Here is a 25,779-nt window from a genome sequence, read left to right as displayed (position 1 = left end):
CCTCCCACCCCCCTCCCCACAACATCTCTCTGGGTCATCCCCGCAAATCAGCCCCAAGCGTGCCATATCCTGCATCAGACATAGACTGGCAATTCGATTCTTACATGATATTATACATGTTTCAATGCCATTCTCCCAAATCATCACACCCTCTCCCTCTCCCTCTGAGTCCAAAAGTCCGCTATACACATCTGTGTCTTTTTTGCTGTCCTGCATACAGGGTCATCATTGCCATCTTTCTAAATTCCATATATATGTGTTAGTATACTGCATTGATGTTTTTCTTTCTGGCTTACTTCACTCTGTATAATCGGCTCCAGCAATATAACTAGGTTCTTCCCTTTCATCACGTTAAATATATCATGCTATTGCCTTCTGGCTTGTAGAATTTCTGTTGAGCAATCAGCTGATAACCTTATGGGATTTCCCTTATATGTTATTAATACTTGTATTTCCTTTGTTGCTTTCAATATTTTTCTTTGTTTTTAATTTTTGTCATTTTGATTACTATGTGTCTCAATGTGTTCTTCCATGGATTTATCCTGCCTGGGATTCTGTGCTTCCTGGACTTGGTTGATTATTTCCTTTTCCAAGTTAGGGAACTTTTCAGCTATTCTTCAGATATTTTCTCGGGTCCTTTCTCTTTCTGTTCTCCTCTGGGACCCCTATAATGCGAATGTTCATGTATTTAATGTTGTTCCAGAAGTCTCTTAGGCTGACTTCATTTCTTTTCATTCTTTTTTTCTATATTATGTTCTGTGGCAGTAATTTCCATCATTCTGTCCTCCAGCTCACCTATCCATTCTTTTGCCTTAGTTATTCTGCTATTGATTCCTTTTAGTGTACTGTTCATCTTTGTTTGTTCTTTAGTTCTTATAGATCTTTAGTAAACATTTCTTGCATCTTTTCCATTCTTTCCCCAAGATCCTGGATCATCTTCACTATCATTATTCTGAGTTCTTTTTCTGGAAGGTTGCCTATCTTCAGAGCTTCCTTGGTGGCTCAGATGGTAAAGAATCCACCTGCAATGCAGGAGACCCGGGTTCAATCCCAGGGTTAGGAAGATCTCTTGGAGAAACTAATGACTGCCAACTCCAGTATTCTTGCCTGGAGAATTCCATGGACAGAGGAGCCTGCCAGGCTACAGTCCATAGCGTTGCAAAGAGTTGGACATGACTAAAGCGACTTAGCACACATGCATGCCTATCTCCACTTCATTTAATTGTTTTTCTGAGGTTTTATCTTGTTCCTTCATCTGGGACATAACCTTCTTCTTTTTCATTCTGATTAATTTTTACATTGGGGGTTTTGTTTCAGCCACTGTGGTTCTTCTTGCTTCTGTCTGTCCTCTGGTGGATGAGGCTAAGAGACTTGTGTAAGCTTCCTAATGAGAGGGACTGGGAAAAACTGGGTCTTGCTGGTGGGCAGGGCCAGTGCTCCCTAAGACTTTAATCCAATTATCTGCTGATGGGTCCGGTTGCACTCCCTGTCAGTTGTTTGGCCTGAGGTGACCCAGCCCTGGGCTATGTGGCTGCTATTGTAGGGTTAATGACAACTTCTAAGAGGACTTAAGCCAAGGGCTAGCTTACCAGACTGTCGCTGCCAGTACCTCCTGTTCCCACAGCAAGCCATTGCCAACCCACACCTCTGGTTCAGTCTCCTGTGAGGTCACTGCTCCTTTTCTCTGGGTCTTGGTGTGTACACGATTTTGTTTGTGCCTTCCAAGAGTGGAGTCTCTGTTTTCCCCAGTCCTGTGAAAGTCCTGTAATCAGATCCTGCTGGCCTTCAAAGTGAGATTCCCAGGGGATTCCCAGTCCCTTTGCTGGATTCCCAGGCTGGGAAGCCTGATGTGAGGCTCAGAACCTTCACAACAGTGGAAAAACTTTTTTGGTATTATTGTTCTTCAGTTTGTGGGTCACCCACATGGCAGGTATGGGGTTTGATTTTATCGGTTTGTACCTCTCCTACCATCTCGTTGTGGCTTCTTCTTTGTCTTTGGACGTGGGGTATTTTTTTTGGTGTGTTCCGGTGTTCTCTTGTTGGTTGTTCAACAGCTAGTTGGGATTTTGGTGTTCTCTCAGGAGCAGATGAGTTCGTGTCCTCCCATTGTGCCATCTTGAACTGGAAGAACTACTTGTTACTTTTTAAAATCTAGTAGAATTATGGGATTCCTGCCCCATGCCCAGACTTTTGGGTCCTCAGTACATAGCCAGTCAAGGGTTCAGTTTGGTAGTCTGGACAATTTCTTTTTTTAAAATGACAGCTTTATTGAGATATAGTCCACATTCTGTAGAATTGACCCTTTAAATTTGTACAATTCAAGGACTTTTTAGTATATTCATAGCGTTGTACAGCCACAGGGCATTTTCACCACCCCCAGTGAAACCCCATACCTATTAGCAATCATTCTCCACCCACCTCTTCTCTCCCCCTGGCTGTGGGGAAGCACTACCTACTTTCTGTGTCTATGAATTTGCCTGTTCTGGACATTTCATATTAATAGAATCATACAATATATGGTCTTTCGTGACGAGCTTCTTTCTCTTAGCATCATGTTTACAAGGTTTATCCATGTAACAGAATGAATCAGTGCTTTAATAATTTTATGGGTGAATAATATTACATTGTTGTATGGGTATGGCACATTTTATTTATCCATTTATCAGTTAATAGACATTTCAGTTATTTCTACTTTTTGTCTATTATGAATAATATAGGTATAAACATTCATGTACAAGTTTTTGTATAAACATATATTTTTCTTTTTCTTGGGCATCTGTGTGAGTAGAATTTCTGAGTTCTATGTTAATTCTTTGTCAAACATTTTGAGAAACTACTGAGCTATTTTCCAAAGCAGCTGTACTATTTTACCATCGCATAAGCTATGTATGAGGATTATAATTCCTTCATATCCTTGAAACCTTTCATATTGTCTGTCCTTTAGCCATCCTAGTAGGTATGAAGTGATATCTTTTTGTGGTTTTCATTTACATTTTCTAATGACTAATGATGTCAAATATCTTTTCATGTGCTTTTTGGCTACATTTATATCATCTCTGGAGAAATGTCATTTCAGAATCTTTGTCATTTTTCAAATTGGGTTATCTTTTTTTGTTGTTGAGTTGTAAGGATCTTTTTATATATTCTGGATGTAAGTCCCTTTTCATATACATGATTTACAAATATTTTCCCTCATTTTGTGGGTTGTCCTTTCACCCTTTTTGATGATGTTCTTTGAAGTACAAACGTTCTTAATTTTGATGAAGTCCACTTTATCTATTTTTCTTTTCTCATTTGTGCTTTTGGTGTCATATCTAAGAAACAATGCCTAACTCAAGGTCACAAAAATTTACTCCTGTTTTCTTTAAGTTTTTTATATTTTTAGCTCTTGCATTAGGTCTGTGATCCATTTGAGGTGGTTTTTGTATATAGGGGTCCAAATTATTTTTTTTGCATATGACTATTCAGTTGTCCCAGCACCATTTGTTGACAAAATGATTAACTCCTAGGTTAGTTTTCCTGGTATCTTTTTGAAAATCAATGACCATAATATAAGGGTTTATTTCTTGACTCTTAATTCTATTCCATTGATCTGTATGTCTTTCCTTATGCCAGTACCATACTATATTGATTATTCCAGAATTGTAATGTTTTGAATTTGGAAAGTATGTAACTACCCACTTTATTCTTCCTTTTCAAGATGGTTCTGGTTATTCTGGGTCCCTTGGATTTTCATATGAAATTTAGAATCAGCTTGTCAATTTCTGTAGCTGGGATTTTGTTGGGAAATGTATTGAATCTGTAGGTAAGTTTGGTTTATATTACTATCTTCATATTTCCACCCCCCAACTTTATTGAGGTTAATTGACAAATAAAATTTGTTTAAATATATATTAAAAATGTATATATATAGTACAACTTGATATTTTTCATTTTAACAGTGTTAAGTCTTCTAGTTGTAATGGATGTATTTCCATTTATATGAGTATTTAGTTTCATTCAACAATGTTTTGTGATTTTCAGCATACAAATTTCACTTCTTCAAATTCTTAGCCCTTTGTATCCTCAGTTTGTGCATCTACTGATTCAACCAATTGTGAACTGAAAGTATTAGAGAAAATAATTCCAGAAAGTTCTATACAACAAAGTTTGACATGTCATTTACATTGTAGTAGATATTATAAGTAATCTAGAGTTAATTTAAAGTATATGTGAGGATGTGCATAGGTTGTATGCAAGTTCTACATCATTTTAAGCTTCCCTGGTGGCTCAGATGGTAAAGCGTCTGCCTGCAATGCAGGAGACCCAGGTTCAATTCCTGGGTCCGGAAGATCCCCTGGAGAAGGAAATGGCAATCCACTGCAGCACTCTTGCCTGGAAAATCCCATGGATGGAGCATCCTTGGATTTTTGTATCCACAGGGGGTTGTGGATTCAGTCCCACAGGGATACTGAGGAATGACTGTATTTTATTTATTTTAAGATTTTATCCTAAAGGAAATTATTTAATTTCATTTTTGCAGTCTTCATTGTTGGTGTATAGAAATATAAGTTTTTTTTGGTATACTGATCTTTTATATTGAAACTTTGTTGAATTTGTCTATTAGTTGTCTGGGCATGTACTGTCCTTAATTTAGATTAATGAGGTAGGGAACATACTCATTATTGGACTTCTAACTGCTTATCTAATCTTGTATCTGTCCACAAATTGAAGAGGAAATCCCTTTGAATGTTTAGGAAACACCAGCTTCCCTGGGGGCTCAGCGGTAAAGTATTGCTATCTAAATAGCAATGCCAATGCAGGAGATGGGGGTTTGATCCCTGGGTCAAGAAGATCCCCTGGGAAAGGAAATGGCAACCCATTCCAATATTCTTCTCTGAGAAACCCCACAGACAGAGGAGCCTGGCGAGCTGCAGTCCTTGGCGTTGCAAGAGGGTCAGACCCAAATGAGTGACAGCAACAACAACTTTGAAAGAATCATTATTGAAAGTATCCAGTCTTCTGTCATATGTGAAACTAATTGATTTAGTCCCATTTGTTGAATAGTATATTCTTTACCCATCAGTATGCTGTATCCATTCTGTCCTAAGCAAGGTTTCCCTATTTGCAACTGGTTTTTTTTTTTTGTGGGGGGGCGGCGGGTGGCTTTCTACTCCATTAACACTAACTGCATTAGTACTAGATAGCAGAATGAGAATGGCTGTTAAGAATTTGAGGCTTACTTTTTTTTTTAATTTTTTAAATATAAATTTATTTATTTATTTTTAAAATTTTATTTTTACTTTATTTTACTTTACAATACAGTATTGGTTTTGCCATACATTGACATGAATCCACCACAGGTATATACGAGCTCCCAATCCTGAATCCCCCTCCCACCTCCCACCCCATATCATCTCTTTGGATCATCCCCATGCACCAGCCCCAAGCATCCTGTAACCTGTGTCGAACATAGACTGGCACTTCGTTTCTTACATGATAGTATACATGTTTCAATGCCATTCTCCCAAATCATCCCACCCTCTCCCTCTCCCTCAGAGTCCAAAAGTCCATTCTATACATCTGTGTCTCTTTTGCTCTCTCGCATACAGGGTCATCATTACCATCTTTCTAAATTCCGTATATATGTGTCAGTATACTGTATTGGTGTTTTTCTTTCTGGCTTACTTCACTCTGTATAATTGGCTCTAGTTTCATGCATCTCATTAGAACTGATTCAAATGTATTCTTTTTAATGGCTGAGTAATACTCCATTGTGTATATGTACCACAGCTTTCTTATCCATTCATCTGCTGATGGACATCTAGGTTGTTTCCGTGTCCTGGCTATTATAAACAGTGCTGCAATGAACATTGGGGGACATGTGTCTCTTTCAATTCTGGTTTCCTTAGTGTGTATGCCTAGCAGTGGGATTGCTGGGTCTTATGGCAGTTCTATTTCCACTTTTTTAAGGAATCTCCACACTGTTCTCCATAGTGGCTGTACTAGTTTGCATTCCCACCAACAGTGTAAGAGGGTTGCCTTTTCTCCACACCCTCTCCAGCATTTATTGCTTGTAGACTTTTGGATCGCAGCCATTCTGACTGGTGTGAAATGGTACCTCATTGTGGTGTTGATTTGCATTTCTCTGATAATGAGTGATGTTGAGCATATTTTCATGTGTTTGTTAGCCATCCGTATGTCTTCTTTGGAGAAATGCCTATTTAGTTCTTTGGCCCATTTTTTAATTGGGTCATTTATTTTTCTGGAGTTGAGCTGCATAAGTTGCTTGTATATTTTAATTGGAGGCTAATTACTTTACAATATTATATTGGTTTTGCCATACATCAACATGAATCCACCACGGTGTACACGTGTTGAGGCTTACTTTGTACAAAGGATATATTTAAGCTACTTTATATGCATTATCTCTTATGCTCACAACAATCCTAATGAGGTACATGCTATTTGATCCTTATTTTAGAGATGCAGAAACTGAAGTGCAGAAGTTAATTTGGCCAAGGTTATGGAGGTAGTTTATGGTGGAGCTAGGCTTAAACTTGTGCAGTCCAATGCTGGAGCCTAAACTCTGTTGCCTCAAGAAGGGGCAAGTATTTCTCTTCTCTCTACCCTACTTGCCTCTCCGAAGTTGTCTGCTTAACCAGATGTTTACTAGGCATGTCTCTCTCTCTCTTCAGCTGCCTCTGCTGCAGATTGAGTTCTTAGAGAGGGTAGAAGGCAGAATGCTATTATTCCTGCTGGTCACAGGCCTCACCCTGCTTCACTAACCAGCTGAGGACCGGAATTCATCTCCAGACCTGGGCAATTGGTTGCCATTGCAGTCATTTGTCTTTGAAGGGCCAGGGAATGCCTTCTAGTTTCCTAGACCTCAGTCCTTGCTTTCAGGCCTGCTCTTGTTTGTGGAGGGGTCTATTGTGAGAAGTAACACACTCACAACTCATAGTGATAGAACATTAAAATTTCCCATTGCACTTCTCAGTAGTTGATAGATGAAAGGTGTTGGCTGCAGTATAGTGTCACTTTATTATGAGATTTGGAGTCTAGAAGTTCATTTAAACATTGAGAAATAGATGTGAATGTGCTGTTGGGCTTGAATATTTTTGAAGGTTAAAACACAGTTCAGGTGATTGAAGTTTTTCTGTGCCAGTGTTCAGCGTGTTCATCCAGACTCATGCCAACTTCAGCCTTTCGAAGCTGTGGTTGCAGTGTACTGTCTTCGGCTTTTTTTTTTTTTTTCCTTTTCCTGGTTCCTTTCTCCATTTGTAGGGGTTTGAAATGATGCTGAAGCTGAAACTCCAGTACTTTGGCCACCTCATGAGAAGACTTGACTCAATGGAAAAGACTCTGATGCTGGGAGGGATTGGGGGCAGGAGGAAAAGGCGACGAGAGAGGATGAGATGGCTGGATGGCATCACTGACATGATGGACGCAAGTCTGAGTGAACTCCGGGAGTTGGTGATGGACAGGGAGGCCTGGCGTGCTGCGATTCATGGGGTCGCAAAGAGTCGGACATGACTGAGCGACTGAACTGAACTGAACTGAACTTCTTTTCCAATAAGCTATGTGAAAGTTTCTCTAGTACCAGTGTATGATTTGTATCTGTAGAAGACAAAAAGCTGGAGGTTTACAAAGGCTTGCCGAGGTGAGGGTGCAGCTGGTCCTGCCATTGGGTACTTTCTCTTTTAGATCCACTGTCCAGTTTTACAGGCATTCCTGCTGGCTGAGTGCTTTAACGAGGGGAGGAACAGGACCAGAGTGTCTGAAAGATGTGGTGGGAGATGTTAGTATAACCTTTGTTTTTAAAATGCTTAAAAAACATGTTTAAGTAATAGAAAAATACATTTTTATATGTAAAATTCACACATTACTGATGTGCCCCCTTAACTTCATCCCCACCAAACCTAGTGTCCTCCCCTGTGAATGTATTTCTCTGACATTTTCTGGTGCATTTATTAATGTACATGTGTACCTATGACATCATTTTCATGTTTTTTGTATTTAAAATAATTGGCATCACATTGTGCATGTTTCCCCCATGCTTTTGCATACTATGTTATTTCTTGAAGATACATCCATGTCAGGACTGGTAATTTTGTCATTCTTTTATACATGTTCTGTACTCTGGCTACTCTGTTAAAAACTGTATTACGGAAAATTTTTAAATGTGTGTAAAAGTAGAGAACCCCCACCCCCAGGTTATTTTGAAGCAAATCTCAGGTGGTGTAATAGTTTCATACATCAGTTCAGTTCAGTTCAGTCACTCAGTCGTGTCTGACTCTTTGCGACCCCATGGACTGTAGCGTGCCAGGCTTCCCTGTCCCATCACCAACTCCCAGAGCTGTATCTCTAGCAGATAAGACATTTAAACCAATGACTAAGCTTTTATCATATGTAAGAAATTTAGTAATAATTCCTTAATATCATTTACTATCTAGCCAGTGTTCAGATTCCCTGAATTGTTTCAAGTATGTCTTTTTATAGCAGCTTGTTCCACTCATGATCCAAGCAAGGGCAGCGTGCACATTGCACTTGTTTTGCATCTGTTAAGTCTCTTTTATTAATAGAGTCTTTCTTCAGCCCCTCCCTTGCTATTCATTAGAACATCATCCATTCTGTAGACATTTCCACATTCTGTATTTGGCTTGTTCTTTCCTCTTCTGTCTCCTGTATGTCCTATAAACAAGTGGATAGGTCTAGACTTGATTAGAATCAGATTCTGTTTTTGGCAAGACTTCTTAGTGATGCTGTGTACTTCCTACTGCATCACATTAATAGGTTTTTAATGTCTGATGCCTCTGTTTTTGTCATGGTTGATTGATCAGTGGGTTCATGTAGTATTAGCCTGATTCGTACCTTACGATAAAGATCCCAACAACCTTTCCAACAATGGTTTTTTTAATCAAGTATTGATCACCATCGTGTGTATCTAGTGGTATGATAATGAATATTTAACAACTAGCCATTGTTAATTTTCATGGTGTTAACATTCCTGCCATGGCCAATTTCAGTCTTACTGATGTGTCACTGAATGTGAGGTTGGGACAGATCTGCTCAGTTGGTTCTCCCAAGCTAGTATGAGCTGTTTCTAGCAAACCACTACTTAGATCCTTGGCTTAATTAGTAGTTACAAAATGGTGATACTCTCTTTTATTTCTTTTACCTCTGTTAACTTGGACCACGGCTTGCTTGGTTGCTTACTTATTTATTGAACATGCTGCGTGGGATGTGGGATCTTAGTTCCCCAACCAAGGATTGAACCTATGCCCCCTGCAGTGGAAGCAGAATCTTAACCACTGGACTGCCAAGGAAGTCCCAACCATGGCTTATTTAACCATTTTCCAATTGTTGAACATTTTGCTTATCACCTTTATTAAAGCTTTAAACTGAAGAGTACTGTACAACAATTTAATTCTCAATGCATTACTAAATTCCTTATATGAATTTTGAGTTTATAGAAGTATATGAAAACTGAAATAGACTTCATTCCTGGTGACCAGGAAAAGTGTCTTATTCATTTAACCAGTACTTACTTAGCACTTAACTATGTGGTTGGTACCATAGAGACTCTCAAGAGGAATATGGATAAGGCCCCACATCTGTCAATTAGTATTACAGTTACATGTGAGAATGGTGCTAGTTACCTGTGGATGTGTTGCTGGGGGGCGTACCAACCATACAATTAAGCTAACCATTGAAGGGTGGATCTGATTTTTGGAGTCAAATTCTTTAACTCCAATTTGTTGATCCTTTTTTGATATCTGCCTTGGTTCAGTTTTTATTGCCTGGGAGTCTTCTAAAATAATCTCCAGTCTGATATGCTTGTTTCATTCTTTACTTCATAGAACAGTAGGATTGTTTTGAGCACAACTATGATGTCACCTCCTTCTCCCAAATCCTTCAGGACCTTCTATGTAAAAACTAAAGGACACAGTACCGTGGCCTGGCATGCCCAAGGAGAAGTGTATTTCAGAATAAAGTGGAGACTGGAAGGCTAACATCTGCTGACTGGCCAAAGAAAATGGAGACTAGTCGAGAAAGAGTTTGTAAACTGTTTCCCCAGGAAGTCTTAGAGCCTTCTGTTGGCATGGTAGAGTTAACGCAGATTGCAAATGGTTGTGGAGTGATTAGGAAACTTTGATGTGAAGTAGTTGTTATCATCTTGAAATGTTTAAGAGTAAAATTTAGTTTGACTATAAAGTCTTATTTTAAAAATTCTTGATGGAAAAGAGTTCTGATGGAATCTTTTTCTAGGCTGCATGCCTGCCTTCCTGCCTACTTTCCTTCCTTCCAACACACATGCCCACTCAGGCATGCGCACACACATGCACACAACTGGTGATTTAAGGAGTTTACTAGTAAAAGGATTAGGGAAAATGCACTTACATAAATTCTCATATGAGAAATGAAACTTGACTTTCACTGAAGTTAAATCTTAGGTGTATTTGTCATTTAACTCCATCTGTGTCTCCATTTGAGACTTAATTAACCCTTGTCATACACATATCCTGGGGTGCAGGAAGAAGGAGTTATTGGTAAACACTGTCAAATAAATTCTAGAATGTTAGAATATCAGTGCTAAAGGAGAAGAGAGAGAACTTGAGTTCATCATTTTGGCCAACTCTGACATGTTCCATGTGAGGAGACAGAGATCCAGAGAATGTAACTGCTTGTTGTCCATCAGAATCCTTTAAAGATAGGACTTCCCTGGTGGTTTGTGTACTCCCAATACAGGGAGCACAGGTCTGATCCCTCGTTGGGGACCCAGGATCCTGCATGCTGCTCACGGCCTAGCCTAAGACATTTAAAAAATAAATAAATAGAGATTAAAATTTCTTTAATAAAATACTAAAAAATTTTTAGAATCCTTTGAAGATGGGAAATCTTGGTTCAGATCTTTTCTGCAGCAAATTTGGTATCAGAAAAAGCAATTTGTGTGAATTTCATTTGGGGGGCATACTTTGCTATTTTTCTATAGGTAATAACACTAATACCTAAAGTTTAAAAGTATACTAGAGAATAAATTTGGTGCCCTTTATATGCAAGAAACTAAATAGTATAATTTTCTTGTGTTTCCTTCCACATGATAGGAAAGGAAGTTTTACCTTCATAAATACTTGGAGATGTTAGGAATATATCTATTTTTAATTATTAAAAACAGGTTATTATAAAAAGCCGTATATATGTGAGAAAAGGTATGGGATACTGAACCTGTAGCTTCAACAATTATTAACTATGGCCCATTGTGTTTCCCCTGTATTCCCATATGATTAATTTTACTTTTTCCCCATGAGTAGCTTTAAAAAAATATTGAATAAACAGCACTATCCTACTGTGTAGTACAGGGAACTATATTTAATATCTTGTAAGTATATATATATATATATAACTGAATCATTTTGCTGTACACCAGAAACTAACGCAACCTTATAAATCAGCTTTACTTCAATTTAAAGAAAGCAGTCATTGAGGTATGATTTCTAGACCATAAAATTCATCCATCTTAAGTGAACTGCTCAATGATTTCAGTAAATTTATTAAATTTTGCTACTGTCACCGTAGTCCAGTTTTAGAACATTTTCAATATCCCAATAATATCCTTTAATGCCTTAGAGTTAATCCCAGTGCCCAGCCCCAGACAACTACTAATCTACTTTCTGTTTCTATAGATTTTCCCTTTCTGGACATTTCATAATAAATAAAATCATACAATGTGGTACCTTTTGTGTCTGGCTTCCTTTACTTTGTATAATGTTTTTGAGGTTCATACATGTTGTAACATGTATCTGTATTTAATTTCTTTTTATTTATGGATAGTAATCCATTGTATGGCTGAACAGTAATTGTCTATCCATTCTTCAGTTCAGTGGACATCTGAGTTGGTTTTTCTTTTGACCTATTATGAGTAATGATGTCAGGATCTGAATGCATGAAAATCTTTGTGTGATGATATGTTTTCATTTCTCTTGTCAAGATACCTAGGAGTGGAATTGCTGATGTTAACTTTTTTTTTTTTTTGCTATTGTGAATGGCATGTGGGATACTAGTTCTCAGAACAGGGTTTTAAGCCACGCCCCCTACATTGGAAGTGCAGTCTTAACCACTGGACCACTAGCGAAGTCCCTTTATTTAACTTTTAAAGACTTTGCCAACTGGTTTCTAAAGTACATGTACCATCTTATATTCCCATCAGCAGTGCTTACTATTTCTTAATATATTCACCAGCACTTATTATTTTTTGTTACAGCTGTAGTACAGTGTGGTGTTTCTTTGTGATTTTTATTTGCATTTCCCTGATGACTTTTTGAGTGTCTTTTCATGTGCTTATTAGTGATGCCTATATCTTCTTTGGTGAAATATCTACTCAAATCATTTGCTCACTTTTAAATTGGGTGTTTGTCTTTTTTATTGTTGAGTTGTATATTCTGGAGTTCATTGTATTTTCAGATATGTGGTTTTCAAACATTTTCCTCTAATCTGTGCCTTGTCCTTTCATTTTTTTAATGGTGTCTTTTAAAGCACAGAAGTTTTAAATTTAGATGAAGTGCAATTTATGAATTCTTTCCTGATTGGATTGTGCTTTTGGTGTCAAAGCTAAGAAATCTTTGCCCAACTCAAGGTCTTGAAGGTCTTCTCCTGTTTGCTTCTAAGGGTGTTATAATTTTAGCTCTTACAGTCACGTCTCTAATCCATTTTGATTTAATTTTTGTATATAGTGTGAGGTAAGAGTCTAAGTTCTTCTTTTTATATGTGGATATCCACTTGTCCCAGTACTATTTGTTGAAAAAATACTCTCCTTTCCCTATTGAATTGCCTTGGTATCTTGGTTGAAAATCATTTGTCTATAAATATAAAGGTTTATTTCTGGACCGTCAATTCTGTTTCATTGATCTGTATGTCAGTACTACATTGAATATTTTCCAAAGCAGAGGAATTATATATAGGCTTGTGAAGAGGTGTTCACACGACTAAGAAGACTAAATATTTGCTACAATGACATGTTTTTAGGTAGCATTTAGCATCTCACTTAAGTGAGTTTGTGGTGTGTAGCATATACAGACGGAGAAGGCAATGGCACCCCACTCCAGTACTCTTGCCTGGAAAATCCCATGGATGGAGGAGCCTCGTAGGCTGCAGTCCATGGGGTCGCGAAAAGTCGGATACGACTAAGCAACTTCACTTTCATGCATTGGAGAAGGAAATGGCAACCCACTCCAGTGTTCTTGCCTGGAGGATCCCAGGGACAGGGAAGCCTGGTGGGCTGTCGTCTGTGGGGCCGCACAGAGTTGAACACGACTGAAGCGACTTAGCAGCCGCAGCAGCAGCAGCAGCAGCATATACAGAAACATCCTTTAGTTCCAGTAGTCTTTCTCTGCAGCCTTCTGACATACTTTTTCTCTGAATGGAGAATAACCTCTTTGGAACTGCTTATTTCCCATGTCAGTGCCCTCTTTTGCTCTTTACTACTACACGTCCTATAGGTTCAAAATATGATACTGATTGCTGCATCACAGTAGCCTTGTGACCTTGATGATGTAATTTTACTGTCCCAGGCTTAAAATTTCTCATCTGTAAAGTGAAAGAATGGAATTTGATCTAATTACTTTCCCAAATACAATCATTAATATTTTCTTGAATAGTTCCAAGGTGGGTCCATTTATTTTAACTGGTGAAAAATTTTATTCTACTTAACAGAGAGTTTAATGCCCTTTTATTTTTTAAGGTGAGTCAGGCATTATCAGGGGATCAAGGCACAAGTATTGTTGGAAAGGTACTCCTGGCACATACTTTATTGTATATATAGGTGTATATGACATGAATCCATCACTGTGTGTAACTGGGTGATCAAGGGGCAGACAGAGGCTTACACATGTTTTCATGATTAGAAAGGAGAGCAAGAAAGAACAATTTTTTTTTTAACAAAGAAATAGCCATTTTTATGAACTTGCCAAGAAGAGGAATGGTGCTCACTGACGAAATCCTTGAAGCTTTGCATATGGCCAAGTCTATTTGATTGATACTTAAAAGTGTAGGTCCCACTGGCAGGCTTCTTTCAACATTTTCCATCCTTTAAGGTTTTTTTTTTTTCCTTTGGCATTTGAAAGCTTTTATTTTCTTCATAAAATATTCCTAGTCTGGGGGGATGGGAGCCCTTTTCCACAGCTGAGGTTATTCCAAGTTTTATTCCCCTGAAGAATTGGCTTTCTGTTCCTTGAAGCTTTCAATTGCTACATCTGCTGCTTTATTTCCACTCAGTAAGCTGGAACATGTTTTCATTTAGTCATTGATTTGGGGCTTTGTAAAAATCTGAAGGAAGTTAGTAAATAGACAGTAATAAATATGAATAATATTGTGTTGGGAAATTTCTAAGCATAATGAAGTAAGAGGATAAAAAATTTTAGAGGTTAGTGTTTTAGAATCTCAGTTCTAAGAAACAGATTCAGCAGATCAGTGTCAGAAAACTCACATCTTTCAATAAATTTAATAAACACTGGAAATTATTACTGTGTTTTCTGAATTTGTGATTAAATGGTAGGTTCTTTTATAAAGTTTTTAATTTATTTTTCAAGATGTGAGTATTTATTAATTTTTCCCTGATTATACTTATAGAAAATGTTAAATTCAAGTATAGTTGATTTACAATGTTATATTACTTTCAGGTGTACAACACAGTGATTTGATATTTTTGTAGGTTATACTCTACTTAAAGTTATCAAAAATATTGGTTAACCAATAATAATATTGGTTATTCCTTGTGCTGTATATTACATCCTGTGTCATATATTTGATACCTAGTAGTCTGTATCTCTTAATTGCCTACCCCATCATGCCCTTCCATCTAGCCCTCTCTCCACTGGTAACCAGTAATTTGCTCTCTGTATCTATGATTGTGTTTCTGTTTTGTTACATCTATTCATGTGTTTCATTTTTTTAGATTCCATATACAAGTGAAAACATACAGTACTTATCTTTTTCTGATTTCACTAAGCATAGTACCTTCACAGTTCGTCTGTGTTGCTGCAGATGACGTTATTTCATTCTTTTTTATGGCTGAGTACTATTCCACTCTGTGTGTGTGTGTGTGTGTGTACCACTTCTTCTTTATCCTTTCATCTGTCAATGGACACTTATTTGACAAAGCCTTACTGATATCTGATGCCCCACCTTATTAACTATGAGACTTTAAGAATAAACCTGTAATTGATTTATAGGTATGATAGCCTTTAATGTATGCAGAAAATGTTTTCTCCTCCCCTGCCTTCTCCCCTTCTCTTCCTTTCTGGGAAAGCAGGCAGTACTATTAACAGGTATGTTGTCATCTTTTGCATGTGTATAAGAGATTATTCAGCCAAAGTATGTTTTCAGTTTCAATTTGCATGAAGGTGTACTTTTTTAAAAAATTGATTGGAGCATGCTGGATAGAATATTTGAATCTAATTTGAGGTCTTTTAATTTTGTGATTAAATTAAAAGTGTCTTCTTCCAAGATACTCCTTGGAAGAAAAACTATGACAAACCTAAACAGCGTATTTAAAAAGCAGAGACATGTCCATATAGTAAAAGCTATGGTTTTTTCCAGTAGTCATGTATAGATGTGAGAGCTAGACCTTACAAAAAAAGGCTGAGTGCCAAAGAATTGATGCTTTTAAGTGGTGGTACTGGAGAAGACTCTTGAGACTCCTTTGGACAGCAAGGTTATCTATCAAACCGGTCAATCCTAAATCAACCCTGACTATTCATTGGAAGGACTGATGCTGAAGCTGAAGCTCCAGTACTTAGGCTACCTGATGCGAGAGCCAACTCATTGGAAAAGACCCTGATGCTGGGAAAGATTGAAGGCATGAGGAGAAGGAGGCTGCAGAGGATGAGATGGTTGGATGGCATCATTAACTCAATGGACATGAGTTTAAGCTAGCTCCAGGAGATGGTGAAAAACAGGAAAGCCTGGCGTGCTGCAGTTCATGGGGTTACAAAGAGTTGGACATGACTAAGCCACTGAACAACAACAACAATTTAAGGTCGTGAATGGACTGAAGATATTATAAGAGATTTTTCACTAAATTCAATTCCAATTATTCACCCACTGTGTACTTACTAAACACAAGGTAGTATGCTTAGGTGCTTTGGAAGACCAACAGATGAATTAGACATAAAATTGGTAGAATGAAGCTAGATTTGTGTCTCCTGCCATTAAAGGAAATGAACACAGAATCATAAACAGGAAGAAATGCCATTTCGGTGGGGAAAGAATAGCAGCTAAGGGAAAAGCTGAGGCTTGGGGAACACTCAGCTCTGCCTGCCTCCTTCCAGGAGCCATGTGTGTGAGTTAGGGTTGAGATTTCTTACTGATGGTCCAAATCTTAAGCCAAGTAGAATAAGTGGGAATTCTTAGTTTTCCCTTCTCTTGATTGAAGGTGAGTGGACATAACTTTTGGAAAAAGAGCAGAAAACCTGGAAAGGGTTTTCACAGCTGACATCCTGATATAATGGAAGGGAAGGCCAGGGCTCCATGCTGAACTGGGGGGACATAGTGAGACCTGGGAAGTTCCTCTGAGGCCATTGATTTACCTCAAGATTTGGGAGAAGGCACTCTGCTACAGAGTTTTAATGTTAATTATTTTGGTATTTCCTTCATATTTCAAAATAAAATACTGTATAACCTCTAATTGACTTTTCAGTTTTAGTCATCATCTACTGTCTTCTCTCTACTATCACCTTTCCCCTCTTCTACCCTCCCAGTATACTTTTATTATCATTTTGGTTAGATTAATATTGTATTTATATTATTTTTGTGGCTATATGAGTCATAGAGGAAAGTTTTCACTTTTCCTGCTGCACAGGTTTTTGTTTGCTTTGGAGTGAATACTCATCTTGTTTCTAGTGTACTTTCCCGTGAATCAACTGTAGACTCTCTCAGTTTTCTAAGGTTACTCTTATTCTGAAATATCAGTTATCAGTTTCGTCTTAGTGAAGAAATCTTAAATGATTGTGTTCTATGCCTGGTATTTAGTTTTCATCATGGTATCCTCCTGCACTGTCATCCAAGGATTCCCTTCCTATTTACCCCATGTTGGATCTCCTTTATCCTGATATGTCTTAGTCTTTCTTGGTTTATTCTCTTGTTAAGTGGTAAAGAACCCACTTCCGAATGCAGGAGATGTAAGAGACGTAGGTTTGATCCCTGGGTTGGGAACATTCCCTGGAGGAGGGCATGGCAACCCACTCCAGTATTCTTGGCTGGAGAATCCCATGAATGTAGAAGCCTGGTGGGCTACAGTCCATGAGATTGCAAAGAGTTGGACACAAATGAAGTGACTTAGCACACAAGCATGTATCATTGAGTAACTTTCTTGGAAAGGGTATGTGGTGCTCAATTTGAGACACTGGATGTCTAAAAATATCTCTGATTGAACCATCATGCAGGCTGCTAGTTTGGGTAAGTAATCATTGATTAGAAATCAGATTTCTTCAGAATTTTGATGGTAGTGCTCCAATGAATTCTAGGTTCCAGTGGTATAATAAGAAATCTAAAACTATTTGGACACTTGATCCTTTGTATATAGCCTGCCCTCCTTTTCTGCCCTGTGCTTGGAAATTGTAGAATCTTCTAACTACAGTTCTTTGAAATTTCATGTTGATGTACCTTACCATGGGTCTGTTTTCGTCCACCATCCCTGAGTACTCAGTGGATGTTTTTAATTTAGAAACTCATATTCTTCATTTCCAGCAAATTTTCTTGAACTAGTTAATTGATTTATTACTATATCTCCATTTCTTTTTGTGGAACTTTTATTTGGATATTAACCTGCTTTCTTTAGGATTTCCTTAGATTATCTTTGAATATTTCTGGTAAGCTTTTTTTCTTTCTGCTGTCATGTTTTAAATTTCAAGTGCTGTTTTTAATTTTTTGAATATTCTATTTCAGTAGCATCCCATTATTTTATCTTTACACATAGCATTTTTTCTCTTTTTGATGCTTTCCTTGATGACTATATTAAAACTTTTATCCCTCACTCTTATGTCATTATCTGTCTTCTCAGTGGTATATAAGCTTCATGAAGATAGAGCTTTTTTTCTACTATTTTCAGCACCTTAAACAGTGCATGGCACACAGTAAATGTTTCAGTATTTCTGGAATAAACTGAATGATCATTCTGATGATGTTAATAACATAAAATTTTTTTTCTCATATAGAGCTAATCTGTTTCATTGAGGTCAGTTGTTTTCTATTTTTGTTGTTCTAACTTAGGTTAGAAAATTTTGGGCAGATATCTGGCAGTAATTTATCATCTGCTTATATTAAAGAATGGGGTCTAAAAAGTTGATGAAATACATGAGTAAATGGTTGGGAATTGCTGTGTGTGGGCTTCATGGTAGAATGATTCTGGCTGGACCATCTTGTTGGTTTCTTTTGATGTTGACACCTAGATCTTCCATCCTGGCTGGTCCAATTCCCTAGAGCACGATCTTCTAGTCTCTGGGTACAATAGTCTGGAAGCAAACAGGGAGAGGGCTGGAAGTGTCTCAACATCCGGAGTACATTTACTGTTGTCAGTATGGCCCCTGGGCCTTGGGTCCTCCCTGGAGAAGAAAATACTTCTGGCCTTTTTCTGGAGTGAGAGATAGGATGAAACTGTGCAGAATGTATGAGAAAAATCTCAGGATCTAACTGCTCCTAAACTCTTTCAGTCAGTTTTTAAAAAATAGGGCAATGGAACATAATTGTATAGTTCTTTCTAATGTTAGTTCAAGCAAATATTTGTATTCTGAGCTATCCAGGTAAATTAAAGGCAGAACATGATGACTAATAGGCAGAAGGGACCACAGGAGCAGGGATCCTGAAGCCCAAAGCAGCATGAGGTGTAGCTGGAACTAGATTGTCAACGGTCTTGTTGAGATAAACCTTTCTTCTGAAGGGTGGGAAATAGGATCCACTATCAGTTAACTTTGTTTACTTTTTACTACTTTCCTCATTTTACCCCTACTTCTTGAAGAGTTTGGTGTCACTAGTTCTTGAGAACTGGGGGCTTCTATGGTCCAGGTTGGTTACTGGCTGCCTTCTCTACTGCTTATTTAGCTATCAGTCATCTATCCTTTTTCCCAATTACAAATGTAAACAATTTAAACAAAAAATATAAACAGTTCTTGTCACTATTCTGTTGATGAGGTAAGAGTGAGATTAATTGCAAATATTTAAACTACTATCTTTACACAAAGGTCATATTTATAGGACATTGAACACAATATTAAGACAGCAGAAATGAGGAATCCTACACATTATCAAGCCAAGATTTCAGTCCAAAGTGGCCCGGGTTGATAGTGCCTTTAGGTTTCTAGCAGGAGTAATAGAGGAGGAACCCATTTTCCTCTCAGGCCCTGAAGTATTCCTATAGGTAATTTTCCAAGGAATATGTATTCAGAGTTAAAGGTTGCCAAGCACTCAAAGAAATGCAACACAATGAGGAGAGAGCCAGCAGAAGCAACAAAACAGTGGAAAATACCAATCCCTTAGTTTTTAGAATTATCAGACATAGACTAAGTAATATGTTTAATATATTTAAAGAAAAAGAAATGAAGAAAATGAGTAAGTAGCCAATCAATTATAAGAATGAAAAAGGCCTTTTGAAAAAAAGGCCAAATAGAACTCCTAGAAATGAAAAATATAGTAATTTAAATAAAATCAAAGACTGGCTTATTAGATCACTAAGTATAGTTGAAGAGTTGAAGAGGGAACTGGTTAATTGGACAGCAGGTTTTAGACAATTATCCAGAATACCACACAGTTAGACAAAGAGCTTCAGAAGGAGAAGTGAAAGAAAGTAGTACAAAGACTGAAAAGTCATTTAATATTTCCCAAAGTTACTGGGATGCCACATAGTTCAGAAATTCTGACAGTGCTTAGCAACTTATGAAAGAAAAGCAAAATGAAGAAATACATGGGCAGGTATAAGGTACGTTTGGTACTGCAGAATACTAAAAACAGTAGATCTTAAAAGCAACCAGACAGAAGACAGCCTACCTACTGAAAAACAGTGATTCCATTGACATCTGACTTCTCAACAGCAATAATGGAGGCCAGAAGACAGGGAAATGTTATTTTCAATGTTTTTGGAGGAAAATAGCTGTCAATCTAGAATTCTGTACTCAGTGAAATCATCTTTCAAGAATGAGGGCAAAATAGTTTTTAGTTAAGTTGACTAAACTTCTTACTAATAGACAATAAAGGAAATTCTAAAGGATGAACTTCAGAAAGAAGTTACTATTATAAAAGAAATTGTAATAGAAATTGGGGAAATTTAAAAACTGAATGGTATCACATATCAAAACCTATGGGAGTATATTAAAGAGATACTTGGAAGGAAATTAAAATGCTAGATGCTTATGTTAGAAGAAAAGCTGAAAAATAATGAGCCAAGCAACCAGTTTAAGCTAGAAAAAGAACAATAGGATAAGCCCAAAGAAAGTAAATGGAAGGAGATGAGCAGACACAAATTGAACGGAAAGCAAGCATATAATTCAGAGACACAAAAAGTTCAAAGTTGGCTTTTTGAAAAGAGAATTAAACTTGACAAATGTCAGGTGAGATTGATGAAGGAAAACCACAGTGATGACACAAACAGTATATAGGAATGGAAAAAGATTTCCTTTGCAGAGATTAAGATGATAAGGGGGTTTTGAACACCTTTATGGCAATAAATGTGAAAATTTATTAGGCAAAATGAGTAACTGTCTAAAAAATATCATTTATCAAAAATGACTTTAAGAATTAGAAAGTCTGAATAATCCTGTAACATTTAAAGAAGTAAAATCATTAAAAATCTTGTTTTAAGGAAAGCTGAGGCCTAGATGGTTCTGATGTCATGTTTTAACTGATATTCAACAACAGCAACAATTTTTGATCTCATACACCCTATTCCAGAGTATAGACAAAGGGTTCACTCTCGAGCCAAATCAAACACACCAGAGGACCATATGAGAAAGGAAATTCACTTGTTAGTCTAACTCATAAATATAGTTACAAAAATCCTAAACAAATATTAGCCAACTCAGCCTAGCAGATAGAAAAACCTGACAAAGTTGGGATTATCCTAGGGGTATATGAGTGTTTTAAGACATTCATAGTATAATTTATCATATTAACAAATCATAAGGAAAAATCATAGCATCATCTCAACAGATGGAAATGTGGATTTGGTTCAGTATTCATAATGAATTATCATAAAAAGTCTCAAAATAGATGGGAATTTTTGTAATCTATTAAGGGAATGCAAAAAAGCAAAATGGCTGTCTGAGGAGGCCTTACAAATAGCTCTGAAAACAAGGGAAACGAAAAGCAAAGGACAAAAGGAACAGATATACCCATTTGAATGCAGAGTTTCAAAGAATAGCAAGGAGAGATAAGAGAGCCTTCCTCAGCGATCAGTGCAAAGAAATAGAGGAAAACAATAGAATGGGAAAGACTAGAGAGCTCTTCAAGAAAATTAGAAATACCAAGGGAACATTTCATGCAAAGATGGGCTCTATAAAGGACAGAAGTGGTCGGGACCTAACAGAAGCAGAAGATATTAAGAAGAGGTAGCAAGAATACACAGAAGAACTGCACAAAAAAGATCTTCACAACCCAGATAATCACGATGGTGTGATCACTCACCTAGAGCCAGACAACCTGGAATGCAAAGTCAAGTGGGCCTTAGGAAGTATCACTAGGAACACAGCTAGTGGAGGTGATGGAATTTCAGTGGAGCTATTTCAAATCCTGAAAGATGATGCTGTGAAAGTGCTGCACTCAATATGCCAGCAAATTTGGAAAACTCAGCAGTGGCCACAGGACTGGAAAAGGTCAGTTTTCATTCCAATCCCAAAGAAAGGAAATGCCAAAGAATGCTCAAACTACCCCACAATTGCACTCATCTCACACCCTAGTAAAGTGATGCTTAAAATTCTCCAAGCTAGGGTTCAGTGATACGTGAACCATGAATTTCCAGATGTTCAAGCTGGATATAGAAAAGTCAGAGGAACCAGAGATCAAATTGCCAATATCTGTTGGATCATCAAAAAGCAAGAGAGCTCCACAAAAACATCTATTTCTGCTTTCTTGACTGTACCAAAGCCTTTGACTCTGTGGATCACCACAAACCGTGGAAAACTCTGAAAGAGATGGGAATACCAGACCACCTGACCTGCCTCTTGAGAAATCTGTTTGCAGGTCAGGAAGCAACAGTTAGAACTGGACATGGAACAACAGATTGGTTCCAAATAGGAAAAGGAGTACGTCAAGGCTGTATATTGTCACCCTGCTTATTTAACTTCTATACAGAGTACATCATGAGAAATGCTGGGCTGGAGGAAGCACAAGCTAGAATCAAGATTGCTGGGAGAAATATCACTAACCTCAGACATGCAGATGATACCACCCTTATGGCAGAAAGTGAAAATTAAAGATCCTCTTGATGAAAGTGAAAGAAGAGAGTGAAAAAGTTGACTTAAAGCTCAACATTCAGAAAACTAAGATCATGGCGTCTGGTCCCATCATTTCATGGCAAATAGATGGGAAAACAGTGGAAACAGTGTCAGACTTTATTTTGAGGGGCTCCAAAATCACTGCAGATGGTGATTGCAGCCATGAAATTAAAAGACGCTTACTCCTTGGAAGGAAAGTTTCGACCAACCTAGACAGCATATTAAAAAGTAGAGACATCACTTTGTCAACAAAGGTCCATCTAGCCAAGTCTGTGGTTTTTCCAGTGGTTGTGTATGTATGTGAGAGTTGGACTGTGACGGAAGCTGAGTGCCAAAGAATTGATGCTTTTGAACTGTGGTGTTGGAGAAGACTCTTGAGAGTCCCTTGGACTGCAAGGAGATCCAACCAGTCCATCCTAAGGAGATCAGTCCTGGGTGTTCATTGGAAGGACTGATGTTGAAGCTAAAACTCCAATACTTTGGCCACCTGATGTGAAGAGCTGACTCATTTGCAAAGACCCTGATGCTGGGAAAGATTGAGGGCAGGAGGAGAAGAGGACAACGGAGTATGAGATGGTTGGATGGCATCACTGACTCAATGGACATGGGTTTGGGTGAACTTCGGGAGTTGGTGATGGACAGGGAGGCCTGGTGTGCCGCAGTTCATGGGTAGCAAAGAGTTGGACACGACTGAGCGACTGAACTGAACTGAAAACAAACATACAGCAAATGCCATGCTTCGCAGTGAAATACTGTATACGTTATCCTTGAGATCATGTTGCTGTCGTTCAGTCACTAAATCATGTCTGACTCTTTGCAACCCCATGGACTGTAGCACTCCAGACTCCCTGTCCTTCACAATCTCCCCGAGTTTGCTCAAGCTCATGTCCTTTGAGTTGGTGATGTTATGTAACCATCTCATCCTCTGCCGTCCCCTTCTCTTTTTGCTTTCAGTCTTTCCCAGCATCAGGGATTTTTCTAAAGAGTCGGCACTTTGCAACAGATAGCCCAAGTATTGGAGCTTCAGCTTCAGCATCAGGCCTTCCAATGAATAGTCAGGGTTGATTTCCTTTAGGATTGACTGGTTTGATCTCCTTGTGCAAGGAACACTTAAGAGTCTTCTTCAGAACCACAGTTTGAAAGCATCAATTCTTTGGAGCTCAGCATTCTTTATGGTCCAGCTCTCATATCCCTACGTGACTACTAGAAAAACCATAGCTTTGACTATAGGGACCCTTGTTCATATTTGTTAATATTTATGATATAATTTTATCCAAAAGTATATTCAGAAGCACACCTTAATATCATTTATAAAAATAGGGCATTTGTTTTTGAAAATAAAAATGAAATTAATCAGACATGAATCTAGAGGCAGATTCTTTTTTCTAGTAACTTGCAGGGCTGTCAGCAGGGACAGTGAATCACATGACTCACCTGGTTTGTTTCCTGTCTCTCAGGAATCACTGTCTTTTGTTGCCTGATTTCCTAGTGTCAAAGAAACTGTTTATTTTATATAAAAACATTTATATATTTGTTTTTAGCTTTTTCAAAAAGGAGGGTAAATCTGGCTTCCATTACACCATCTTGACTGGAATCAGATCTCATTTAATTAAATGTCTGATCATTTCTTAGTCCTGTTTTGTTAATGAAGGGTTGGTTTAACATAAACTTCATTCTGGTGAAAGGCCTTTCCTTAAAAGGCAAGCATAGATTTTGTTTTTATTTTTAAAAATAACTGGTAATTTAAAGGCCCAGACTCTGAGGACCCATAGAGTGGGGGCCCTGAAGTAGATGATTCTTGAGACTTTTGTCATTTTCTCTTGCTACATGGTTTGTTTCTGAAGGCTCTTCATGGTCTCACCCTTTTTGGAGTTTTGACTTACTGATGTGTTTAATAAATTTTAATGAAAGACAGATTGAGAGAAATCGCTGATGGGCAAACATGGTTGTACTGTATTCATGCACTGGCTCAGGAGGAAAATCTCTATGAAATTACTCTGAGTTACTTTTGTGGAAAGCCCTGAACTCCATATTCTAGCTTGTCTGATCTAGCTGGATCAAATCAAAAGTGATTTGCAAAAACTTTCATGTTCTTGGCACATTGCTGTGATTTATTTTTAAGGCATAGAAAGATGTCCAAATATTAGCACACATATTACAGATTTGGAAGTAAACTGCCTATAGTTATATAGAGCACAGTACACTTTTCAAAGAAGTTTGTAAAGAATGTGGTTTTACTTGACCAGTGTGTGATAAGAAACTCATTTCTTACATATGATCATGAGCCTTATTTATAATTCAATAGATGTTTGTTTTCATTGTAAATTTACAACTCAGACATTCTTGGCTTAACTCCAGTTTTCTCTATATCTCATAAAATTTTTTTTAAAGTTAGAATGAAACTTTCTTTCAGAATATGCTTCATATGGGGCCAGATTATTTCAGAAACAGGTTTAATTATCAGAAATTGAGATCTTTGAAGAATCCCTAAATATCATTTTCGTCCATCATTTTCAGCCTCCCCTACTGCTGTCAGACCCACTGACTTACAGGGCAGCAGCGGTGCCTTATTAGGGTTCTGGCTCCCAACTCAAGCTAATGAGCAGTGTAATGGCTGAGAGCTTGTAAGAAACAGGCGAGGAGCCAAAGGGCCTAGAGTATATGAAACTAAATAATTAATATCAGAATAATGAGGGATTGACTGTCCATCCTGTTCTACATCCCGGCCTTTTTGATCCAAGGGTGTCATTTCCTTACTGTTTTACATTATCTTAATTACAACAGCCTATATAAATATTTGAACTTTGAATAGGATGGAAGTGAAAAAGGGATTGGAATAGCATTTGGTCTTTTTTTTTTTTTTAATTTAGCCCACAGATATTAAAAGTTTAAACAAGTTAAATGCAATAGCTCTTCCTGGTTTACCAGTGAAAGAGGGCTTCCCTCTGCCCCCTCACCGGTGGTCCTTAACAGTGTGTGTTTTTCTTTTCAGCTTCAAAGTCAGGATTGTTACCTCCACCACCTGCGCTCCCTCCAAGACCTTGTCCATCACAGGTAGGAGACAACATTGATTTTTGTATACTGTCTTTCCATAGGGAGTTGTCCTCCCACTGTCCTTCCTTTGCACGGGTTGATCACCACTGAACTGGCCAGTCAGGTTTCCAACATGATGTCTGGACTGGACTGGGAGAACAGAGCATGGCTGAATTTCTTCTTATCCAGCCAGCCCCCAGCCTCAGATGGAAGAGATAGTCTCCTTAAGCAAATGTGTGAAACAGTTCAGTCTTGGCTATGGAGGGTTGCATGTGGTTTTTCACACAAA

At 37.9% G+C, this 25,779-nt stretch overlaps 1 protein-coding gene across 2 annotated transcripts in view; it reads left to right on the top strand.

Annotated features, from left to right (window-relative positions):
- Positions 1-25,779, top strand: part of REPS2 (RALBP1 associated Eps domain containing 2) — a 251,685-nt gene that overhangs the window by 158,977 nt on the left and 66,929 nt on the right. For both annotated transcript variants that reach the window (XM_040266555.1, XM_040266554.1), the window contains exon 14: positions 25,450-25,511. In XM_040266555.1, the coding sequence (XP_040122489.1) occupies positions 25,450-25,511 (62 nt within the window). The remainder of the gene's footprint in view (positions 1-25,449; positions 25,512-25,779) is intronic.

The sequence above is a fragment of the Oryx dammah genome, unplaced genomic scaffold (assembly GCF_014754425.2).
Source record: "Oryx dammah isolate SB20612 unplaced genomic scaffold, SCBI_Odam_1.1 HiC_scaffold_23, whole genome shotgun sequence".
In the NCBI taxonomy this organism is placed as follows: Eukaryota; Metazoa; Chordata; class Mammalia; order Artiodactyla; family Bovidae; genus Oryx; species Oryx dammah.
Note: the sequence above shows the minus strand (reverse complement) of the source record. Positions and strands in the feature narration are given on the sequence as shown.